Source organism: Hibiscus syriacus, unplaced genomic scaffold (assembly GCF_006381635.1).
Source record: "Hibiscus syriacus cultivar Baekdansim isolate YM2019G1 unplaced genomic scaffold, ASM638163v2 tig00112305_pilon, whole genome shotgun sequence".
In the NCBI taxonomy this organism is placed as follows: Eukaryota; Viridiplantae; Streptophyta; class Magnoliopsida; order Malvales; family Malvaceae; genus Hibiscus; species Hibiscus syriacus.
In genome coordinates this window covers 1,016,714-1,042,259 of record NW_024063299.1, presented here as the reverse complement: position 1 = coordinate 1,042,259, position 25,546 = coordinate 1,016,714, and the positions used below count along the sequence as shown (strand labels likewise).

The 25,546-nt window shown below is 33.0% G+C and overlaps 1 protein-coding gene across 1 annotated transcript; it reads left to right on the top strand.

Moving 5' to 3' along the window:
- Nucleotides 1-21,000: 21,000 nt before the first annotated feature.
- LOC120177714 lies at nucleotides 21,001-25,281 on the top strand. Its single transcript, XM_039183759.1, has 3 exons — nucleotides 21,001-21,485; nucleotides 21,887-22,145; nucleotides 24,274-25,281. Exons 1-3 carry the CDS (start codon nucleotides 21,001-21,003, stop codon nucleotides 25,279-25,281), a joined length of 1,752 nt encoding a protein of 583 aa, XP_039039690.1.
- The last annotated feature ends 265 nt before the right edge of the window (nucleotides 25,282-25,546 follow it).

The following is a 25,546-nucleotide window of genomic DNA, read 5'->3' as shown; positions in this document are numbered from 1 at the left end:
AACGGATAAAAGTTCTCCGGTATAATGAAAATAGCCGTAAATGACAAGTTGAGACGCTTGTCATGTACGCCTATTACCATTGCACCGGTAGAATTTTACCGTTTACATTGTTAATTTAGCAAACTATCGATAGTTTATACACGTGTACCCTTCAATTATTTTTGTTATTATTACAAGTTGTAGCCCTCAATTATCAGGATTTTTAGTTGCCATTTGTTGCATTTCCCGTATATCATCCAGATTATACGTCCGAAACGTTTCTGACGCTTTAACTGTTTGAGAACCAAATGCATCACCATTGAGATTTTAAATCTGTAGTTGCTTCTACATCAAGTATGTTTGGCTAAGATAGTTTTGGTTTAGGGTTAACCTACCTTAGTGAGCTGACTGGAATGGATAGTATCTGAAAGGCATTCTTCGGATATCCAATCTTCTTGCTTGTTAACCAAAAATTACGATGGTCGGAATTTCCCTCGTGTTTAAAGTTGAAAAAAAAACAATGGAAATTAGGAATAATCAATGATAACATGCATATTGACTAAGTTATTCCATTGAGTAAGTTGTTGTTTGGATGGAACAAAGGCTCGGGCTAATATTTATAGTGGAGCCGAAATTTATATTGAAATTCAAAATAAAATTGAAATTTAAATTCAAACTCCAATTACATATGAAATGAATTTGAAATGCAATGTTAAATTGAACATGAAAATTGCATAATTGATTCATACTGCTCAAGTAACATGCTTTATGAACCATCAAGCTAAAAGACAATATTGATTGAGTTCAAAGCTGAGTTGTGAGTTGATGGGGTTGTCACACTTGTCACATGGTGGGAATAAAGTACTCACTTGGAAGAGATAGATTGTTTTGTTATGCACAGCCTATCCCATCTGAATGAAAATATACATACAATATAATCAAACCAAAACATACATACACAACAAATTTATACATAACAATGTTCAAATAATGTACCCACAACAACGAAATTAATCTGATGAAAAAGGGTTATTTCTAACGAAGTCTGGAACATTATTTTCCAAATAATGTACCTATAACAATGTTCAAATAATGTACCCACAACAATGTTTAATTGATTTGTTGTTTAATTTTCAATATGCATTATGTTGAAGGTAAAAAAGACATGTTAAAGGTACACTTTCGCAACGCGAAAGTCAAATTCGCAAAGTGAAAGTCAAATTCGTGTTGTGATTTTCTCGTTTCGATTATTACGATAGTCAAATTCGCATTGCAATTTTTATGTTGCGAATTTGTTTTTCACGTTGCATATTTGACTACATAAAATACAACTGAAAAAGATGAAAGACAAAAATCTGATAAGTGATAACAACTGAACATATCATAGCAATATTCAAACTCAAGTTACTAATGCATGTCTAACTGAAAATGTATGCATTCCACATATAATACACATAATACAAAAGTTTTTATTTAAAAATCACCTAAGTTCATAAGTCCCAAAAGGTGAAGCCGGTTGTGATTGAGATTTTGATTTTGATTTCCTTTTTCTTGGCACCATATGAGCTTTGGATTTTGAGGAGGATCCATATTTTGGTAGAGGAAAAGATGATTATGATGGCACTGGTAATCCACAGGTCAACCTTGTATGACCGCTTTCCTTGCACTGACAACATGTTGATATCCTATTCTCTTCACCCTTAGACGGTATACGATCGTGATTTTTTGGTCGGCTAGGTAGCCTGCTGTCCATGACTGGTGGCAAAACTGTTTGTAAGTCATCTGGTATGTCCCACTCAGAAGGATGTGGAATAGGGTAGACAATCTCGGCATAAGTCTGTCGATATACTTTTGTAGTGTAGCAATCCATAGCGTATGCGCTTGAATCATCTTGGTTTAGATAAAGAGCAACTTTTATAACATGGCCCCATGGATAACCAGATGTTTGTCATTTCATACAACTACAAGTCTTTGCATTTAGATCGACAAGCCCATTTAAGTTATTATCCAATACTTCAAACAAAGTGTTTGAACATGGTTCAACTCTCCATGAAATTGACTTCACAACACGTTTCGTTATCTTTTTTTCAGTCCATGGTGTAACACGACGTTCCAATGTTCATGTAAAGTTAAATAAAATAATACTTAGTAAAATATATATTAAATATGATAAGTTGCGAATTTAAAGAAATAATACATGCATGGTTTCTTTTCTTGTAGTATCATTGTTGAATAGAGGCTCGAAAAAACTCCATTAACATAGTAGTGGGTAATTTTCAGGAATGACGACTTAGAGCGTTGATTGATTATGCACTATTAAACGTTATGAAACCATATCTTGCTCCAAGTTGATGTACTCTTGACCATCTTTTAAACTCGTCATCTTCTAGTGTTTGAGAACATTGAGGCAAAACATGTCTTAAACAATTTATATGCTTATTAAAATCCACTTCCCGATAAGCTTTTACAGATTTCCAGTATGCCCATTTGTGATTTTTTATACTAGAAGACCTTGATTTTAAATTTCTGTACAAATGAACACCATAAAGTATATGAAAAGCATCTGGGAAACACCTTCTAACAGCGTTGTCAATTGAGTTTGCACTATCGGATATGATTTTCAGATTGCTAATAGGACCTATACAATCCCTAAGATGCCCCATAAACCATGTCCATGAAACAGAGGTTTCAGATTTGCCAACCCCGTAAGCTATTGGCAGTATCCCATTGTTAGCATCCATGGCTATTGCTAATAAGTTTACTCCAAGGTATCGACCTTTCAAATGTGCTCTGTCAACTATAATAACTGGGCGCATGCAAGTAATAAACGAACGAATCTACAAAATAATATACACAAGAAATATAATCATTTAAATGTGAAATGCATGTAACTAACAAAAATGAGTCAACAAAATTATATTGATTTACTAACCGCAGTACCAATGGTGATAAACAGTAACTCAAAGCATCCATCTCTATCTATTTTGATATGAGTTACCGACCTAGGATTTTTCAGCTTTAAATTGTGACAATAAGCCGGCAGTTAGACAAACGATGCTTCTGGTGACCCCCTCAACAATTCCAAGGCATAACATTTGGCTCTCCAAGCTTGAGAATATGAGATACTAATCTTGAACTGAGCATTCATGTCAGTCATAATTTCATGTCCCCGATATACCCTGCCATTCAAAAACATTAACTCAGCCAGAAAACCACCCAACACCTTTTTGTTTGCCTATCTATAGTGAGGAAAAACTTGAGTTCTTGAACATGTATGTTTATCAATAAAAGTCCTAACTTGAAATATTTCACAATCTTTTATCCTCTTTGCAATCATACGCCACGTACAGTTTTTGTCAATCATACACCTTGTTTCAAAACGATATTTGCTTGATTTGTTAACTTTTAGTTGATAGACATCTTCCACACATTTCATATACAAAGCTATCTTCAAGTCTTCCTTTGTATCAAAACAATCATCTTTCTTGATACGAATAACTTTTGTGTAACAATCAACTGTTATCTTTACCAACTCTTCTTCTGGTATCTGAAGTAATTCTGGCATATTCCAGTTATACTCCCCGTGGCATTTTCTTCTTTTTCTTTTCTTCGGGGACTTCTTCTTCTTTTTATTCTTCAGGGTTATATGCATTACAGAATGGATGTTCAGCATGTTCATTCACAGTTGTAACTTCTTCCTCATTATCATCAACACATCTTCCTCGGCAGCGGCTGTTTCATCAACAAAATTCGAGTATTGACCAATATCAAAATCATTACACACAAGGTTTGTTACTTCTTCTGAAATATCATCAAAATCTGAGTATTGACCAAGATCAAAGTCCAAGAATTGACCAAGATCAAATTTCGAATACTGACTAGTACTCACAATTTTTTCTGTTGGCTCATCATCGTCTAACTGGTCAATACGAAAACCGGAATTTGGTGCTGAAAGTTGATTGGGATTTGGATTAGGAAAAGGTTGTGGGTTTTGAGATTGTGTTTGATATTGTGTTTGGTATTGGAAATGTGGTGAAACAAAATTTTCTTGGTGATGAAATTGTGGTGGAACCATTAAATTTTGAGGTTGATAATAACGTTGTACATTGTGAGCACCATAAACTGGGGTTGAAGAACTTAGTTGATTACTACCCGCTACTGACCCAACTTCACTACTTCTAGGTTCAACAACATACAATGTAGCATCATCTTCTTGCGAAACACTAATGTAAGCAATGAATCGTTCAACATCTTCATTGTCGGTTAACAAATAAACTTTACCTTTTCTCTGATAAGGTAGCATAAATCCACTTAGAGGCTCTAAATTCAATTTATTTGCAATACATAACATTATAGTTTCATAAGTTAACTTTTTTAATGACAGTTTTAGTTGAAGATTCATGGGTAAAGGCATATATTGTAAAACACCATGAACATTCTCCCATGACCCTCCAAAACACAAATCTATCCAAACATGATCAACATTAGATGATTTCATTCTGCAAATTGTAAATTAATTTACTAAACAAACGAGCTATAAACTACATATCATCACTAACTTAGAGAAGAACATACCTTTATTAAGTTGATAGTTGATAATTTGGGAGAGAAATCATTGAAAAATTATATAGAAATAAAATTATGTAAAAAAATAGAGATGGGGAAGGATGTCGTTGGATATAGGAACAGATGTCGCCGGAGAGAGTGATAGATGGAGATAGAATGAGTTGCAATTTAGGGATTTAGGTTATGAGTTGATACTGCTGTGTAGTTATATACCCAAAACATTTGTGTTGCGAAAATAAAACATGTGGCGAAATTAAAATTCGTGTTGCGAATTCAAAAATCGAGTTGCGAATTCAGAAATAGAGTTACAAATTTGAAATTCAGTGTTGCGAATTTATAAATCACGTTGCAAATTTGGAAATCACATTGCGAATTTGGAAATCGCATTGCGAATTTGACTTTTGTGTTGCGATTTACAGATTTGCATTGCGATTTACAGATTCCCGTTGCAATTTTGAAATTCACGTTGTGAATTTGAAAATTTGCAACGCGAATTCGTAAAATCGTAATGCGATTTACATATTAACGTTGCGAATTTGGAAACTGAGTTGCGAAATTAGAGTTCGCGTTGTGAATTTGTTGGTCATTTTCGCAAATCCAAAAAAAGTTGGTTAAAATCGTATATTATAAGGCTTTTTCGGTCACTGAAGTTATTTTCTCAATAAATTAATACATAAATCAGTAAATAAACAAATAAATAATGCCGGAAAAATGTTATTTGCATTTTTAGTATAGTATTAAACAAACTTACCTCATTACGTAGAGTATGAACCTCATTCTACAACGATGCAACAATCTCACGTAGAGCGGCTACCTTATCACGTAAAGTAGATACCTCACAACGTAAAGCACCATTGTCATCGCGTAAAACCTCTACCTCACCACGTAAAGACTGTACCTCATCACGCCATGCACCATCGTCTTCACGTAAAGTATCGACCTCCTCACGCAAAGCATGGACCTCATCACGTAACTCCCCTAACTCATCCCGTGGAGGTGAGAACATGGAGATAAATGTCGTGGCATCTTTTTCGGTCGCCTATCATGAGGTGATGGTAGAGAAGAGGCTCGATGATATGATTGAATAGGTGATGGCTCTCGTTGTGGAGGTGTATAATCGACTCGATCAGGTGATGGCTCTGGGTGAGGTGATGGCTCTCGATGTGGGGGCTGCTCATCATCCATGCCATCAAAAAAATTCTTACTAGCTTGCCACCAATCAGTGGCAAGCTCAGCCTCTGTGGGTGTCAGCCTCTGTAATGGATAGTTGGCCTCCTAACAATATAAAAGCTCAAACAAAGTTAAACGTCTACTAGTAATAACTTATTTATATATGGTAGTATTTGTGTTAACTTACATCTTTCATCGTCGTATATGATAGTAACACTTCCCAATCCAACAGTCGAATCATCCTCCAGGAAATAGCCCTAGGAATATCATTTGATTTTTTGATTGCATATGTCCGCATGCTGGGAAAAGCCTCAAATATCCAAATCTACAAACAATATAATACACAAACATTAGTAATTGTTAAATAATTAATTATAATTTTGGAAACATTATATAGAAATTCTTACCTTAAAGGCCCAAATAAAGCCTGCCAAAGTGTATTTGGAACCATGGCCACGCAAACTTTTTCGGTCCTCAAAGGTAGACGACAACTTTTTCCAGGTAGATTTCCATAGATATGAACCCCACGGAAACAAGTTCCATGCATTTAGGTCCTCTACTAATAATATTAGGTCCTCAGAAATAGGTTGTCTGGCCTCTTTGCCTAAAAAGCCGGCATGCAAAAGTAATAAATGGCATACTCGGACAACATCGAGGTCATCCATCCCAGTAAAAGCATCTTTAAAAAATAATCTCTTCAAGTCGTCGACGTGTAAACTCGGCTTCGCCTTTGCCAGCTCAGGAAAAACCCAAGATAACCATGATGGGCGGGCGATATGACTAGTGTACCGACCTACATCATCGTGTCTGAAGCGTAGACCAGTGATTAAGCAAAACTCCTCCCGCCCAAAACAAGTATACGCTGGAGGAAAATGAAACCATATCTCTTCATCACCACGTTGTATCCTCTCGGGTAGATCGTTAGTCATGGTCTGAAGAAACAAATGGGTCAACGTAGCATCTCCACTTGGATGTTGCACTTTCAGCCATGGCCCGAAGCAAGTATCCTCAAACAAATTTCTTTGTACATGTGTAAGCGTCGATCAATTGTAGTGGCTAGGCTTAATTTATTCCTTAAGGTCAATGAAGCCAAAAAAAATTTCTACAAAAACAATAAACATACCAAGTTAGATATATCAAAAACTACAAATTATACACTATAAACAAATATGATATTAAATAGTTAAAACAAAGCCAAATATGTTTCAAACTTGCACAGTATTCACCCAAGTCATTATTCTATCATAGGTCACAAAATGCATCAGATAACATTCCAGAAGTAAGCACTTATATAAACATTTAAAAGGACAACATATAGGTTTAGTGCATGTTCAAGGACAACATAAAGAGTAGTAGTTTATTCTTGAAACTTAAATTCGCAACACTGTGAAGTTAGTATTTGTCTTTGTTTTTTTGGTTGGAGTAATGCAATTCATTCAAGTTTCAATTTGCAGAAGAAGAATAGTTTCTGAAACTTAAAATCGCAACGCGAAAATGAAAATCGTAACTCGAAACTAAAATCGCGTTGCGATTTTCATTTTCGTGTTGAGAATTTAAGTTTTAAATAGTATTATGCAAATTGAAACTTGAATGAATTGCATTACTTCAACCAAAAGACAAAACAAAGACAAATACTAACTTTACAGGGTTAAAGACTAAACAGTTTAGTAGTATTGGCAGTAACCGAATGAATTTACTAAGCAATCTAAGTGAAATGGTTAATCTATTACTGAAATTACCAGTAAACTTATCATCAATTTAAATATGAAAAATCTAATAATAGTACAAAATTTTCAAAATAAAAATAATTAAAAAAACTAACCCTCGGTGGTTGATTTTCCATTTCTAACCGTGAATGGTTGTGATAGTGGCTCTGAGAGATTGAGATAGACGGATTTCGCCGGAGATGGGGATGGATTTCGTCGGAGATGGGGACGGATGTTGTCGTAGAGAGTGAGAGATGGAGATGAGATTAAGTTGTGATTTAGGGTTTTAGGTTATGATTTGCGATTATATTGTTTACATTTGTGTTACGAAACTAATATTGTGTTTCGAATTCGAAAATAAAATTCGCGCTGCGAAAATAAACGCGCTTTGCGAATTTGACTTATGTGTTGCGAATTTGACTTCTGTGTTGCGAATTTGACTTCTGTGTTGCGATTTACAGATTCGCGTTGCGAATTTGGAAACTGAGTTGCAAAATTGGAGTTCGCGTTACGAATTTGTTGGTCATTTTCGAAAATCCAAAAAAAGTTGGTTAAAATCGTATATTATAAGACATTTTCGGTCATTAATGTTATTTTCTCTAATTATTTTGATGGGTACGAGGAATAATTATGAATAATTCATGACATGAATGATTTTTATCACGCTACTTCTTTCATGAAAAGGTTTCCTAAAGGATTCGGGGGAAGATGATTCATGGGTATTTTTTTTATCGATTTTGGTTCATAATGGGTTTCAATATAACCAATTATTGCATTTGAGTTTTGTCAAGTTATCTATTTTATTACAATCATATTTATTGGGGAAAAAACAAAAATTCAATCTCAGTTATCTATTTTTACTCATCCAATAATTCTAAATATATGTAAAACTAAAGAGTTTTATATTATGTAAGTAGATCCTACCACACACAAATATATATATATATATATTAGATCAATATAATGATAAAAGTTATATTTTGACTTCCTAAAAAATCATTTAGTTTTGATTACTTCAAAAAAAATTATTTTAGTTTCGACGCTGATTCTAAAAATAATTGTATGTAAATATATTTGATCTTAAAATTTCTTAAATAATATAATAATAACAATGGAATTATGTTAAATCTTAGTCGATATTCAGTTGAATTCAAATTAAGGTCATCGTGTTTGTATGTATTTTAAGTTAAGAGAATGATGATTAAAAAGGATTTTACTTGCCGTAAAAAATGGCCAACTTATCTAAAATTAGAAATTAGCTTCTAAAAATGACTTATACGTCTATCAAATAAAAACCTCTTCAGGAACCAAAATACACATGAATAAATAAATAAATAAAAGGGAAAGTATAGAGAGAGAATAAATACTTCCTTCTGTTTTATCATTGTCCTATGCCAAATTTGAGAATGGCCATCACCAAGACTACACTTTTGCTTGCCTTTCTTTGTCTTCTTCTTGTATCCGAGGTGTGTAATTCTATTATCAATACCTCTTGTGATGTTCATAGTTAGGGATGGGAAAAAAAAAATCTGAAATCGATGGATTCCGACTCGATCTGATTTTATAGGGGATTTAAAAAAGAAAAAGGTTATGGGTCGGGTTAGGTTTTGAGAGAGGTGAAATTGGAGTCGGGTTAAGGGTACATCCATCCCTCCTGACCCAGGATAATTACAAAAATGCCATTATTAATTTAGAGTTTGAAAATTTCCTATTTTTCTCTGCTAAACTGCACGACACAACTAAAAATGTTCCTTTTTGGCTATCTGTTCGTCTCTCCAATTCCAAGGATCCATCTTTGAAAGCAATAGTAAAATTCAAGTGAAAATAAGATATTTTTATAGGTAAAAATTTGTGTATGCATAGTCAATTTCGAGTCAGGTCGGGTTTTGATGAAATTATATAATCTCTCGGGTCGGGTCGATTTCGGATGTTCATCTCCATTTTCAAGTCGGGTTCAGGTCAATAAAACACCCAACCTGACCCGATCCATTACCATCTCTATTCATAGTAAACTTTCTTTTTTATTTTCTCGAGAAACAATCAATCATTTCTTTTCTCCATGATTTTCATATTGGGATGTTCATGGCTGAAGCCCATGTTCAAAGGCCAGGTAACATAATTTATCACTATTCATTTTCGTATGTATCTTATATTTATGTCTGATTTTTAATTCGACGTGTAACGTTAGATATATAAATTTTAGGGTAAAGTATATAAATAATCCCCTCAATATATGATATTATTTTATTAAATCCTTTGACTATTAAAAGTTATAAAATGATCACTTGACTATTCATGATCTTCCAAATTAGTCCTTTTCCGTTAAAAATTTAACGGTCCTCTGATCTGGACGTTAACATATTGACTGAGATATAATAGTCGTTTGAGATTATGAGATTAAATTTTATCATATCTCAGTCAACATGCTAACGTCCAACTCAAATTGTAACTTTTAATAGTTAAGGGACCATTTTGTAACTTTTAATAGTTCGACTCAACAAAGCAATATCCTATTATCAGGGACCGATTGTGTGCTTTACCCTAAATTTTAAATAAAAATTCAATACTCATAATGCATTTATTGATGATAAAAAAAAAAAAACTCAGATTGCGGGTCAAAGTGTGCATCGAGGTGCAGCAAGTCATGGAAGCCGAAGATGTGCCTAAAAACATGCACTGCTTGCTGCAACACCTGCGCGGGATGTGTGCCGGCAGGCCCTACTGCTAACAAGTCAGTGTGCCCTTGCTATGCCAAATACAAGAATGGCAAATGTCCTTGAACACAGTTTTCTTGTACTTATTTCGTGGACTCCAACATGATTATTACTTGTACAAAAAAAATGTAATTAACTCTATTCATTTTCGTCTCTTCTCAATAAAAATGCAAGTTTATGCTTGCTTATTTATTTCTGTCTGCTTTGTCTTTTCAAATCTCAATTAATTTTAACTTTCCACTTTTTATTTGAATAATGCAAAGTTGATAAATAAAAATAATATATTTATTTTTTTATTTGAATAGTTAAAATTAATAAATATAATGAAAATATAATGAAAATATATGGATTGCTTAAAAGTAATACATTCATAGATGGACCAAGAGGGTCATGTGTTAGAAAATTTAAAATAACCATTTATTTTAGAATTTTTAATGTATTTATATTAAAAATATATTTTCCCTCCAAAATTTTATCAGTTTGTCCTTTCTAAAAAAATTTAAAAGTTCGCCTCCTAACATAAGTGGAACCTCCTAGACTTGGCCTAGGCTTTACAACCAAATCTCGAAGGTCACACAAATGTAAAAACCACAATCCTATAATATTTAAAAGTCATCACCGATAATCATATAAATCATAAAATAACTAAATATCGATTGATAAAAATTATAAATAAATAGTATTAGGTCTATATACATATGGAATAAAATGCATGTCAAAACAAAATTCACAATCTCTATATATATAAATAATGTTCAAAAGTCTCAACTATGTCCTAAATTCGATAAAGTATAAAATAAGTAATAATCTGAAAATGGTCATACTGTATAAAATAATAAAATATCATTAGTTGATTCTACAAGTACTAGAATGATCCTATTATTAACGATAATATGTAAAAGAGAAAACTAAAGGGGTGAGTTATAGAGCTCAGTGTCCTGTATGTGCAAGTCAAACACCAAAGATTCAATCCACATCATTAAAACATGGCATACATATAAAACGTCATATACAATATGGATACAATGCAATGCAACCTAATTATCTCTAACACATCACCATACAGTTATTGGGTTTACCATCCTAGTGGGATAAACCAGTCGATAGTTAAATTTATCATCCTAATAGATGAACCAGTCGGTAATTGGATTTATCATCCTAATGGATGAATAAGTCAATAGTTCGGTCACTTCTATAACGTTATCTCACCCCGATGCAACATATGAAACGATATGAATAATGCACATTTTCATATTAAAACACAAAGATCACAACATATTCAATTCATCATGCTTTGCTCAATGGTATAAACATAGTTCAATTATTCAGTATAAACACACGCCGGTAAATTTAAATATAGATTTACATATCACATCATCAATCCTCAAACATGCCATATACAAAAAAACATTCAAGTATAACACATGTAGCACTAAACAAGGAACACACCTCTAGCAAGCTGTAACACTAACTCTAAACATGTTTCCCACATTCAGTAGCACTAGGTTTAGCAGCAGTAGAACCTACAATCGAAACACTATATCAGTAACCAAAAAAACTTATATTCTAACTATAAGGATTTACGAATTTCATTTTAGAACATCTTACATGTAACTATAGTCGAACGATCAAGATTTACATGAACAACATGAGACGAATTTGGGTATATTGGCGAGAGCTCGAGAGAGATCGAGCCATCTTCAAAAATAATTAATCATAAGTAAGATAATTTTCCAAATAATAATTACAATAGAAAAGTCCACTTAATTAAATTGAATGAAAAATAGAGACTTTTGGGTTATAATTTGGATAAATATACTGTAAAAATAGACTTAGAACGTGGAAAAACATCGGGGTATAGGTCTTCGAGAAAATTCAACTGTCATTGGCCAAAGTCAAAGTCAACGATCGACGGTCGATGGTCAACGGTAAATGGGTTAAAGTTAACAATCAACAGGTCGGTTGGGTCAGCGGTCGAGTCTAGTTCGACCTAGATCGGTTCAAGATTGATTTAGACTGAACCAGTAAAAACGCCTTGAGAAGTGTTGAATATTGCATATTTTTACTATTATTTACCCCTCATTTGTCATTTAGGAATTACTAATTTGTTTCCTTTTAGGTTTATTTTAGATAGGCACTTCATTGGATTAATTAGCCCAAAAACCAACAGATTTCGATGGTCCAGTTAGCATCTTTTAAAAGACGAATGGAATTATCTTGAATATTTAATTGGAATTTACCTAGCATAATGTTATCCATAAATTTTTTATCTTTCAAGAAAAGTCAACGATCATTGGCCAAAGTCAAAGTCAATGGTTGACGGTCAATGGTAAATGGGTCAAAGTTAACAATCAACGGGTCAAATCAACGGGTCGATTGGGTCAATGGTCGAGTCTGGTTTGGCCTAGATCAATTCAAGTTCAGTTTAGACTGAACCAGTTCAAGTGGCTTGATAAGTGTTGAATATTGCATATTGTTACTATTATTTACTCCTCATTTGTCATTTGGGTATTACTAATTTGTTTCCTCTTGGGTTTATTTTAGATAGGAGCTTTATTGGATTAATTAGCCAAAAAACCAACAGATTTCGATGGTTCAGTCAACATCTTCTAGAAAATGAGTGGAATTATCTTGAATATTTACCTAGCATAAGGTTATCCATAAGATGAAGTAGAATTCAACAAGAAGTACAAAACTTAAATATTTATTTTTATCTTTTGTGATAATTTTTTTATATTTAGGATTTTTAGTTTGATTATTTTATTATTACTCTTTATTTAAGATTTTTAGTTTGATTATTTTATTTAGGAATTATTTATTTTAATAGGACTCTTGGTAAGATTCTTAGTTTGATTAGGCATTAGTCATTTTATTTACTTAGAACTTTTGGGTTATAAATACCCCTTAGGTTCAACCTTTGAATTCATATTGGAATTTATATTTCCTTGACTATTTAGTAAAGTTCCACTTTTCTTTCATCTCTTTATTTTATTTTCATAATGATAAGTATGATTTCTATCATGCTTAGCTAATTTTACCATTAGCCAACAGTTGAGCAACAACTCAATCCTTTTTGTGAGAACTGAAAAGTGTTTCATACCTTAAGGTATCTTTCTTGATATTCTGTAAACTAGAATTTACAATCGACACTTCCTTTAAATATTTAAACACTTTCAATTCAAAGAGTGCACATTGGCTTGAATGTTGTTTTGATTTACCGTTGGGGAGAAGAGTCAACTTGTAGCAAATTCAACTTTTTAAGAAAAAACTTAACGGCGGTCCAGCAAGGGAAATCGAGATCAGGTTTGAATCTCATTGAGACACCATAATCTGAGCACGGGTTTTTCCAGCACTTAAAGTAGCATTGGTATTAACATCGATATTCGTTGTTAATCCAAACAAGGATTAAATTCCAAGGTTTGACTTTGGAAATTAGTTCACATGAAAGAAGAGTAAGTTACAAGGTATTGCGTGTTGTGATGTACTATAATTTGAAACGCAAACTGAGCAAGTATACACGTAGAACAAATAATAAAATGATGAGTGGGTATCATCTCCACAGGGAATGGAGGTACTTCAAGTAAAGATTATGCACACAAAATATAAACAAAGTATTGTATGTGCGTGTGATATGAACAAAGAAAATAAATGCTATGAAATAAGAATATTGAGAACTAGTTTACGAGATAAGACAACTGAGTGGACCTCACATGTGTGAAAACTCTCAAGTAAAACAAAAGGTTGGGTCTACTATGGAATCATATATCTTGTATTTATGGATGTCTAACAACTTCCCTAAATACACATGCTCGACAGAGTATTCGAAGGTGTTCTACACCATATCTAGCAAGAACTTGACAGTGAAAATACTACAACAATATATCTCAGTGTGAACCCTATCATTTTACTATCTATGAAGCTCGAGTCTTTTTAGTCGTTGAAACTCTATCCTTATCTCTAAAGTGAGTTAGGGTTTACCTCTCAGCACAAGCCCATTGTCCATGTGGATTTAAGCTTAACTCTCTCGAATATTAAGCAACAAACAGGATTAAGGCTATCTCTCGAAAGCTCTTATAAATCCATGCATTCAAAACAATGAACAAAGCAAGTATAAATATGGAAATGCTTCAACATCCATTAAACAAAATATAATCATCCACAATAAACCCAAACCAAGCTAAGTTAGTTCATGGCTAGGTTAATAACATCCATAGAAAATCATTCGACTAATAAGCCCAATAGAAATGCTAAAACGCAGAAGTAAACTAAAGAAGAATAAAATGCTTGAGTCGTCGTGAATTGCATGTGTCAAGCTGCATCTCTCAAGGTTCAACTTGTTGTTTCCATGGAGCCTTCAACAATGGAGAACACCCACGAAGAAGGAGAAGAGAAAAAAGAAGAGTAGCCTCATTTTCTCTCTTTATCTTAGCTCATAAATTCCATCATCCTTTAAATGTGGGTGTCCTTAGCTTTATGTAGTGGGGGCTCCTAAGGTTTTTGACCTTTAATTCCTTGTACCCTAGGGAAAAGATTCTCATCACGTGTAGGACACATCTGTCATGGGATTCACGTGCAAACATGGAAAATATCTTCAAATTTTGTCCTTTAGTGCACCCAGGAATAATGCAAGAAATGCTACAGCAAAAGTTCATCTTCATCTAGTTTCTAAACCTACACATGCACAACACTGGAACACTACTTTCCACGCATTAGCAACACCATTAATTAATAAAATAAAGGCCATTAAGCCCAATCCACCACATGCATGAAAAATACAGCTACATGCAACTAATATGCAACTAAATGAGCTAAAGAACAAACAATATCCCAAGTAAAAAGGCCTCAAAGTATCATTTTTACGGGGTGATCACAAGGGTTGGGCCTTGTAGACTGTAACCTGCAAGAATCCCCAAGTAAAATCTATTTCAATGATCGAAACAAATTGAGGCGAAGTGAAGCTAGAGATTATCTCTCATCATAATTATTTTCCATCATATATTTTTATTATTTTTAATTATTTCAATTTATTTTGCTAAAATCCCCTTTATTTTCCTTTTTTAGTTTTCTTGGATCAAGATCAATTCAAACCAACATTGGAAATTTCTAAGTCTATGTGGATCGACAATTTCTTCTCTATACTACATTCTTAGCTTATTTAATAGAGAAAAAGACTTTATTTATTTGAGAATTACGATGTTTGTCAAATTGACATCGTTGTTGAGGACTTCGGTAAATGAATGATATTGGTGGTGTTTGTTTTCACTTTTTAAGCTTTTCAAAGCTCTTATGTCTGCGCCGCGCAGACCATGCGTAGACATTGGGCTTTGCAGACCATTTGCTTTTTAGAATACATAAGCTCTTCTAACATCTGCGCGTCCTCTTCTTGGCGCAGACGTGGACTTATGTCTTCAAAGCTCTTCTAACCTCTTCAAAGAACCATTTTTGCTATTAATTTTTTAAAAATTATAAAATGTCATTAAATTTAATGAATTATTACAAAATAGTCACTATAATGTTGTAATAAATTATAAAAGTTCGATAATATAATAATTATTTTATAGTATTTAAATAAATTTATTAATAATTTTATAATCTTTTAATAAATTTATTAATAATTTTATAATCTTTTAATAAATTTAATAAGTATTTTATAATTTTTTTAACTTTATTGACGAAAATGATCATTTGTATATAACTCAACGATATCAAATATACTTTATTTGAAAAAATATATTAAATAAATATTATACGAATTTTATTATTATAAATTATTACATCTACGGACTATTAGATTTTGGTTTTAATATTATATATCATTTTAAAAATTATTATTAAATCAATTGATAATGAAATCAATTTGATTTTAATTCAATCTGTTTGTTTCGGTTTATGTAATTGTTAAAAAAATTATATTTTAATTCTCAATTATTATCGATTCACAAATATATCAATACTCGATTTTATAATATCATTTAAATCATCTTAATTTATTCAAGTGGTACAATCCGATTCTATTAACATCAAAAAATATATATAATATATACTCCATATAATATACATCAATTAGTATTTTTCTATTTAGAAAAAATATATTATTTGTTTTTTATTTATTTATTCTGTATAAAAGGACTATCGTACTTTACCAGAATTAAATGACCAGAATCAGATTTTTCAATAGTGTGAATATTTTTTTATTAAAACATTTATTTTGTCTTTTAATGCGAATAATTGTATGTCCCCGTGATTTTCTAAGTTTTTATATAAAAAAAAAAGTTTACTAAGTTTAATTGTATAATATTTTTTACTAAGTTTAATATATTTTTTCAAATAAAATATATTAGATATCGTTAAGTTATATACAAATGATCATTTTCGTCAATAAAGTTTAAAAAATTATAAAATACTTATTAAATTTATTAAAAGATTATAAAATTATTAATAAATTTATCTAAATACTATAAAAAAATTATTATAGTATCAAACTTTTATAATTTATTACAACATTATAGTGACTATTTTATAATAATTTATTAAATTTAATGACATTTTATAATTTTTAAAAATTTAATAGCAAAAATGGTTATTTGAGTATAGTTTAAAAATCAGTTAATTTATATTTCAGTTTATTTTAGCAGTCTACAGACGTTAAAAAACAAACAGTCTTCTTCTTGCAGACTACAGACTTTTGGTCCACCTCTTCTGCTGCAGATGCCTGCAGATGTGGTCCGCAGACTGCAGACATTTTACCTCTGCAAAAACAAACACCACCATTGTTTGTTTTGATTTATGACCAGGAAGAATCTGGGTGAACTAGTTGATTTTGAACCTGAGATAGAAGCGCTAGCATGAAGACTACATGCATGCACACTTAGGGAAAAAATAACAACAATAACAAGAATGAAACCTATTTGATCCAGTTCTTGATGCAACATTCGATCTTGAAACAACATCTGACGCAGAATCCCTACGCGATAACGAAACAGTCTCTATGGTTGATCTAACAATCCAACAATTAGCCACGAAACTTCCCAAACAAAAACCATTATGCATCGTATTCTAGAATGGATAAACACCATTCGAACTCAAGACCGACTTGATCCATCTTCTGTCTACTTTCCATGGATTACCGAGTGAAAATCCTCACAAACACCTTACTGAATTTCATATAGTTTACTCTAGCATGAAACAACATGGAATATCTGAGGATCAGATTAAACTTCGTGCTTTTCCTTTTTTTCCTTGACCGATTTGGCTAAGGATTGACTATTTTACTTACCGCCTAATTTTGCTACTACTTGGGCTGACATGACTCGTCTTTTTCTTTATAGGTTCTTCCTTGCGGCAAAGGCGAGTGAATTACGGCGAAACATCTTAGGAATCCGACAAAAGGATGGAAAGTCATTATACGACTAATGGAACGATTCAAGAAACTCTTTGCTAGCTCTCCATAGCACGGGTTAACTGAATAGACTCTTCTCCAATATTTTTATGAAGGATTACTTCCTTTGGAGATGAAGATGATTGACGCAGATAATAGAGGAGCACTTGTGAATATGACTCAAAAATCAAATTTCTACCATGGCTACTAACTCTCAATAGATTGGCTCTTCTAGTGAACGTACTTGTCGAGTTCACGAGATAAGTACAATTTCATAGGAAAATGAAATTGATAAGTTGGATGATATTGTTCAATCTCTTGTTACAGGCAAAACAGGTACCACTAGACTTTGCGGAATATGCACAAGGTCAAACCATCCCATGGATTGTTGTCCGATGTTACAAGAAGAAACTATCGCACAAGTGAATGCAGTTTGGAATTTTTTGAGACCTCTTTAGAGACAATATAATCCTAATGCAAATACCTATAATCCTGGGTGGAGGGATCCTCCGAACTTCAGCTATGGACAAAATCCTAGACCAAATCAAGCATATCAACTAAAATCACCACCACGTATTAACCGTCGACATCATCATTAGAGTCCATCATCGAACGTTTGGCGTTATTCCAGGAGAAGTTTCAACAAAGGACTGAGGCACATTTTCAAGAGCTCGACCAAGGGCGCTTGATCTTGTTGTTTCTGATTACAGTCGCAGACGAATGGCTTATCTAGGGTGAGCACGTGCGTTTCCTGAAATCCAAATTTATTTATATTAATTGTTCATTTTATTATTGGTGTCCACTCTAAAAATTTATTTATACTTACACCATACGAAAAATTTTCTATTATTATTATTATATATGTACTCACCCTAAAAAATATTTATAGATTTGCCACTGTCTAACTATAAATACTATGCCTTTTTGTTGCCTAGATTAGGGTTGATCATTTCTTTTAGATGACCCCAATATGTCGTTTCACGCATTGTTCCTCTCTCTTAATTAATAAAAGTCCATATGGTTAATATTTTAGAAAAATATAAGATTTTAGATCAAAACAAAACAACACATACATATTTTAACCCCTTAAAATAATTTATTTAACCTTGGTTTCTAAAAAAATAGCTTCGCCCTTAATCCATAATTTTAATTTTTTTGAATTAATCACTGATATCCGACCGACTAATCCAGATCGGGTACTGCAAAGACAAGGGTGACCCTCTCAAACCAGTTTGCTCCATTCGCAAACGTCAGGATTCAAACCTGCGACATTTCTTAAGAAATCTAATGCTTCATCCACTAGTCCAACTGGTTGTTGGTCATAATTTTAATCTTTAACTGAAAAAATTACGTTTAAACTCTTTTGAATTTAAAATTTTCTAAATATTACAATAAAAAAACATCTAAAATTATAGATTCATTATCAAAATATATTGTTGGATTTTACCTTTGAACTTCTATTTAATTGGTAAACCCAATTTATACGTGCAAATTTTCCTAAAAAATGGTCAACTTATCTAAGATTAAAAATTAGCTTCCAAAAGTTACTTATACTAACAGCTTATAAAATCCCTTTAGCATTGGAAGGAACCAAAACTCACATAAATAAAATAAAAGGGGAAGAAGAATAAAAACTTCTTCTATTTTATTATTGAGAATGGTCACCACTAAGACTACATTTTTGCTTGATGTTCTCTGTCTTTTCCTTTTATCCGAGTTTTGTGATTTTATGATTTTTATGACTAATTTACGTGATGTTCATCATAAACATTTTTTTAAATGTTCTCCTGAAATAATTAATCATTTCTTTTTTTTCCCTACAATTTTTAGATAGGGATATTCAATGTTGAAGCCCAAGTCCAAAGGCAAGGTAACTTATATAGTTTATTAATATTCATATTCATAAATATATTTGAATGGGACAAGATCTTGTTACACTATGTAAATTTTTTTAGTTTTATACATATTTAGAATCGTTGGATGAGTGAAAATATATAACTGAGATTAATAGTAGGAAATGAGAAAATATTCCCTTAAACAAAAAGCAATGAGTCAATCTTAGTCATCTATTTTCATTCATTCAATGGTCTTAAATCTAAAAAGTTTTATATTATGTAAGTATATCATAACCCTCTTACATATATCTTTACATCTATATATAAATTTTAACATGACCTGTAATATAATATATAAATTTTAAATTAAAATTCATGTTCTGAGAATTGATTTATTAATGGAAAAAACTCAGATTATCAATCAAAGTGTGCATCGAGATGATGTGTGCCTGCAGGCCCTATGATAACAAGGAAGTGTGTCCTTGCTATGCCAAATACAAGAATGGCAAGTGCCATTGAACACACTTTTCTCCTATTTTCCTCGTGGCGGAAGTAGGTTTTGATTATGTCCATTCTGAAATCTAAATTTATTTATATTGGTAGTTTATTTTATTAAAGTTGTCCACTTTAAAATTTTATTTAAATATATTTTATACAAAAAATTTATATTATTAATATACATTTATCCATCCGATAAAATATTCCTAGATTGGCCATTGCATGGACTCTAATATGATTATCACTTGTACAAAAAAACAAAAATTGTAGTTAACTCGATTCATCTTCATGTCCTCTCAATAAAAATGCAAGTTTAAGTTTGCTTATTGTAAACACCATTTTTCAACACCAACACTTACCACCCCATTTTTTTCAACACCAACACCCACCATCACATTTTTTTCAACACCAACCCCATCATCCCTTGTTCCCTGCGAGAATCAAGGCATAACCAACTGAAAATCATTGTAAATTTGGCTATAAAAGCCAAACACATGTAATCAAAGGGAGAAGAAAAAAGGAAACGAAATGTACGAGGGTTTTTTTTTTCAGATTCAAAGAAAAGAATACAAACATACTAAAAGTGTTTCTTCTTCCTCCATTTGATTTTTCCAACAAATTTTTTATTTTATTTATTAAAGCAGTAAACGAATATATGAAAAAGGGGAGAAGATGATTGCTCTTTCCTTCTGTTTAGTTTAGGTTTTAGATTAATAATTAGATTATATTATAGTTTAGGGATTAATTCATAAGTAGTCCTTTTATTATTTCCTTGTTTTTACATTATAATCACTAGGGGTTTATTTTGGTCCTTCGTTTATGATTTTAATACCATGTTTGCATTCATTTTAATGCCATGTTTATTTGTAATTGGCTACTGTTTTTATTTTATTTCAATCTAACCCCATTTTAATTTTAGATTTATTCCATTTAATCTTTTATAATTTTTATTTATTCGAATCTTTTCTTCCTAATATTATATACGTTACCTTTTTAATGATTATTGACTTTTACATTAATATTTTGTATTAAATGCATACACGCCATATATATAAGAATATTATGTTCACATATATTATTCCCTTTAATTTAGCATATCATTTATTATATAGTTTGAATATATTACAGTTCATGTTTATGCGATTGTATATTTAATGCTTTGCGATGATTCTATTGCCCGAATTAAGGTTGTTGTTCCTTGGAGGCCTTCATCTTGTGTTAAGAGATTTGGGCATTCTGTTAAATTCTGCCCTCTGGGGAAGAATCAAGAATGGAGGGTAAAGCAAACAGTACATGAAGCTAAACTAGATGATACTGTAAATAATAGTATAGTTGAGGCTGAGAAGCAAAATCCTATAGTAGCTCCTGGTGGTAGCATTCAGACTGAGCAGATTGATCCATATAATTCTGAAGGTGTTGTTGATACTTGTTTAGACAAGGCTCAAGCTGCTTCAAGGGATGGAGCTAAAGATGGCACTAAACAGATCACTAAGGAGGGTCCTCTTGGTAGCAACCCCCCATTGAAGCGTGTAAGAGGTAGGCCAGGTAAAACTACTATGGGGGGCTCCAAGAATAAATTTGAGATTCTGGCCTCCATTAATCCTGAACATTTGCAGCCGGTTGAGGACTCGGGTAAGAAGTAACGAGCAGCTTCGCTTGGGGTGGCCAAACTGGTCCAGGATTTGAAATTAAAGAAGAAGGAGCAGGTTGACAAAGTTATGAAGCTGGAGGATAGAGGTTGTGCCTCTTCTTCCCTAAATCCCTTATGTTAATTTGCTACTGGAATGTTCGAGGATTTAATAATCCTCGCAAGTAAGGTAAAGTGATGAGGTGGGCTGCAAATTGCCAAATTGATGTTCTCTGCTTATTGGAAACTCGAGTTAAGGTTGATAGCTCTTTGGCTATTCTAAGTCGAAATTTTAGTGATTGAGAAGCTTACTGTAATTATAATCATGCTGCCAACGGTCGAATTTGGGTTCTCTGGCGTAGATGTATGGATTGCTCAGTTGTTTCTGTTTTTGACCAACGTATTTCTGTTAGATGTGCTATTGGGGGTATCACTTTTATTCTTACTGCTGTTTATGGTTTGAATGAGGGAAATGGTAGGAGGCAGTTATGGAGTCAACTCAACTCTCTGGAATGTATTGTGGGAGATCTTCCATGGCTTATAGGCGGTGACTTCAACATCATCTTGAATGTCGAGGAAAGCTTGGTTTATGTTAGTTCCTCGACTTTGGTTGACAGTTCTGAATTTCGGAATTGTGTGGATAATTTGGGGATTTTTGATCACCCCTACAATGTAACACCCCAACCCGTACCCGACCCGAATACGAGTCCGAGGTGTCACATTGACTTTTCAAATCTGGACACTTAAAGAAAATACCCCGGGTAATTTAAAACTTTGTTTAAAACAAAATACTTTAATTTACATCAGAGAGACCACAAAATACAAGTTTGATCAGAGTATTCATAATTAACGACTTATTACATGCCAACACTCTATACACGCCAAAATACATACTTGTTGATTACTTCTGATCTGATCTTCAAGTAATAATACCGTCCTTGCTACTTCTATTCTTGCTCTTCACGTTTCTTGGTACCTACGTGTAAATCACTTACACGCTAAGTCATAGACTTAGTGAGGCAATAAATAAACATTTAACAACAAATTCATGAATGTGCATTCTTATCATTTGATCATGACATTTCAACATGCATGTATCTATCACATGATAACATATATAAGCATGTCAAGCACATGTAACACTTACCTTCTTGTGCCACTTTCACTTTAATTATCTTTCAATTGTATTGCCCATGTATATTGAGAATAGAGGTATGTGAGTTCATTGAGGTTGTGCACAAATGCTGTCACCACAGCTCGTATAAATTCCCTCATGGGGCACCGAACATTAGTTCAGTATTCGTCCCGAAGGACTGCTATATATGTCCCGTAGGACCACTACGTCCCGAAGGACTACAGAACCCTCGACTCTTGGCATGCCAACTATACCTATAACTCTCGTATCATATACTATGGGCATTTATGATGAATACATTTCTCATCACTTGTTCTTTCTCTTCTGTTACATACCACATGTATGTGTAACCATGTATTTCATATCATATCACATGTATCACATTTTGCATATTCATATGTCATTTCATATATCACATAGTTTTTCTCATTTCACATGGTCATGTCTCATAGCATAATCATGTATGCATGTATATCATGTAACATTTATAATAATCTATACACATTTCATGTATTCATGCACATATAAAAATCATGAAATCAAATAACAATTTAGGAGTCACTTCTTACCGTAGTAACTCCATCACTGGCTCATCGCAAGCCAATGTTCGTTCAATAATATAAGTACAATAAAAATTGCACTCACCTTAGCCTTGTTTGATTTGAATCAATTCTAATCCTTTGATTATTCCAGAACTTGTTTAGGCTCAATATCTACATAAATATAACATTTCAAAACAACTATCAGAAGCCTAAACCTTAAACTTGATGTTAACAACTTAAGCCATATTTATTGAACCTAATTTCATTTTTCCTTTAGGGGGAATCGATTCCCCCCCCCAGGGGAATCGATACCCCCTGGACATTCTGGAAAAATTTCGTCCAAGAGGGGGAATCGATTCCCTTCATAGGGTATCGGTTCCCTCTAACCAGAATTGGTATTTTAACCCCGAAAATCATCAATTCTTCACTTAATTCTTCTATTTTAAACCCCTATCATGTCATTAAATTCAACTACCATCACTTAAACCAACTTATATCCATGAAAATCATCTATAACTTCAAAATCCTATCCTTCATATGAAATTCAAGAATCATACTCAAATTTCAATATGTTCTAAATACAATTCTAACACTTCATATTCCTTAATTTAGGATGATGACAAGTCAAATTTAACTTTAAATTCAACTTATCAACTCTTTTCCATGATTTCATATAAAAACTCATTTTCTTTAATCTCTTATAACTTCTTCATCTTTTGATTATAAGACAACTTAAGCTTTCCTTAAGCTTAGTTATCATCTAATGATCAAAACCTAATCTTTAATTTAACAAATAACCAACAATTTAGAAAACCTTACCTTTGCCCTGCACGTTGGAGAAGAAGAAAGGAAGAAGAAAGAGTTTTCAGAAACTCTTTCCCCAACTCACGTTTATCTCTTAATAAAGAGATAAAAAAATATCTTTCATCCTAAATGACCATTTTGCCCTTTAATTCCTTTGATAATTACTAATAACTTTCAGGAAATATTTCCGAACAAATCATTGGACTGTACAAATATCCTACTTAAATCACCAAACTCTGAAATTTTACAATTTAGTCACTAACCCGTATTTTGGGATGTTACATACAATGGTCCTTGCTTCACTTGGTCAAATAAACAGCAGGATACTTATTTGGCTCGTAAGCTTGATCGTGTCATGATAAACCCAAGGTGGATCGTTGTTTTCCTAGATTCTGCAGTGGAGTTTCAGGCCCCTGGGGACTCGGATCACTGCCCTACCTTTGTGTGGCTCCACAAGGCAGCCCCTACTGCAAGGCTAAAACCGTTCAAATTTTTCAACTTTTGGGCCTTGCACCCGGGGTTTTTAAACATTGTGAGAGATTCTTGGCAGCAACCAATGGTTGGAAATCCAGCTCAGGTTTTGTTCCAAAAATTGAAGAGGTTGAAGTGCTCTCTCAAGGCTTTAAATAAAGCTCATTTCAATGACATTTCAAATAAGGTGAAACAGAAGCGAGAGGAACTCCTTAGTATTCAGCTTGCTAATCTTCAATGGGGTTCTGCTGGCAGCAGCATTGAGAATGAACTTCAAGTAGAAAGGGAGCTAAAAAATCTTAAAAAGGCTGAGTTACTATTTTACAAACAAAAAGCTAAAGCCAATTGGATCAAGGAGGGTGACCAAGGGACGAAATTCTTTCACTCAGTAGTGGCTAGCAGAAGAAAGAGTAATACAATCAGAGTTCTCTATGACCAAACGGGGAATAGATTGGACTCTTTTGATGGTATTTCGGCTGAGGTGATTAAATTTTTCCAGAATCAGCTGGGTTTGGTAGATGATAATGTCCTGGGCATCACTGTTTCTACTATTAGGGGTCTTCTTAATTTCTCACTCCCTACAGGCGCTGACGGCGAACTGTGCAGAGATTTTTCTGATGCTGAAATTAAAGAAGCCATTTGGGGGCAAGGCAATGATAAATCTCCTGGGCCCGATGGCTTTAATCCATTCTTCTTCAAGAAAGCTTGGTCCATAGTGGGTGTGGATTTTGTTGCTGTTATCAGGTATTGCTTTGATATATCTTTTATTCTCCCTGCCTTTAATGCCACTGCTGTAGTCTTGGTTCCTAAAGTGCCAAATCCTAGCCTTGTCAAGGACTTCAGGCCTATATCATGATGCACAGTTATATATAAGACCATTACAAGGATTTTAGTGAGATGATTGTCTACTGTGTTCTCTAGCATGGTTTTAAAGAATCAAACTGCTTTTGTTAAAGGTAGGAGTATAGTGGATAATACCCTCCTTGCCCAAGAGGTTGTTAGGGGCTATAGTAGAAAGAATATTTCCCCTAGATGTGCCTTGAAGTTGGATCTACAAAAAGCGTTTGATTCTCTCAATTGGGATTTCTTAGTTGTTGTTCTCACTACTCTTGGCCTTCCTG

Coding starts and splice junctions, on each gene's coding strand:
- LOC120177714 (XM_039183759.1), top strand. CDS start 21,001: ATGCTTTGCGATGATTCTATTGCCCGAATTAAGGTTGTTGTTCCTTGG. Junction 21,486..21,886: donor GTTGAGGACTCGGGTAAGAA/GTAACGAGCAGC, acceptor TATTTCTGTTAG/ATGTGCTATTGGGGGTATCA. Junction 22,146..24,273: donor TTTTTGATCACCCCTACAAT/GTAACACCCCAA, acceptor TCAAATAAACAG/CAGGATACTTATTTGGCTCG.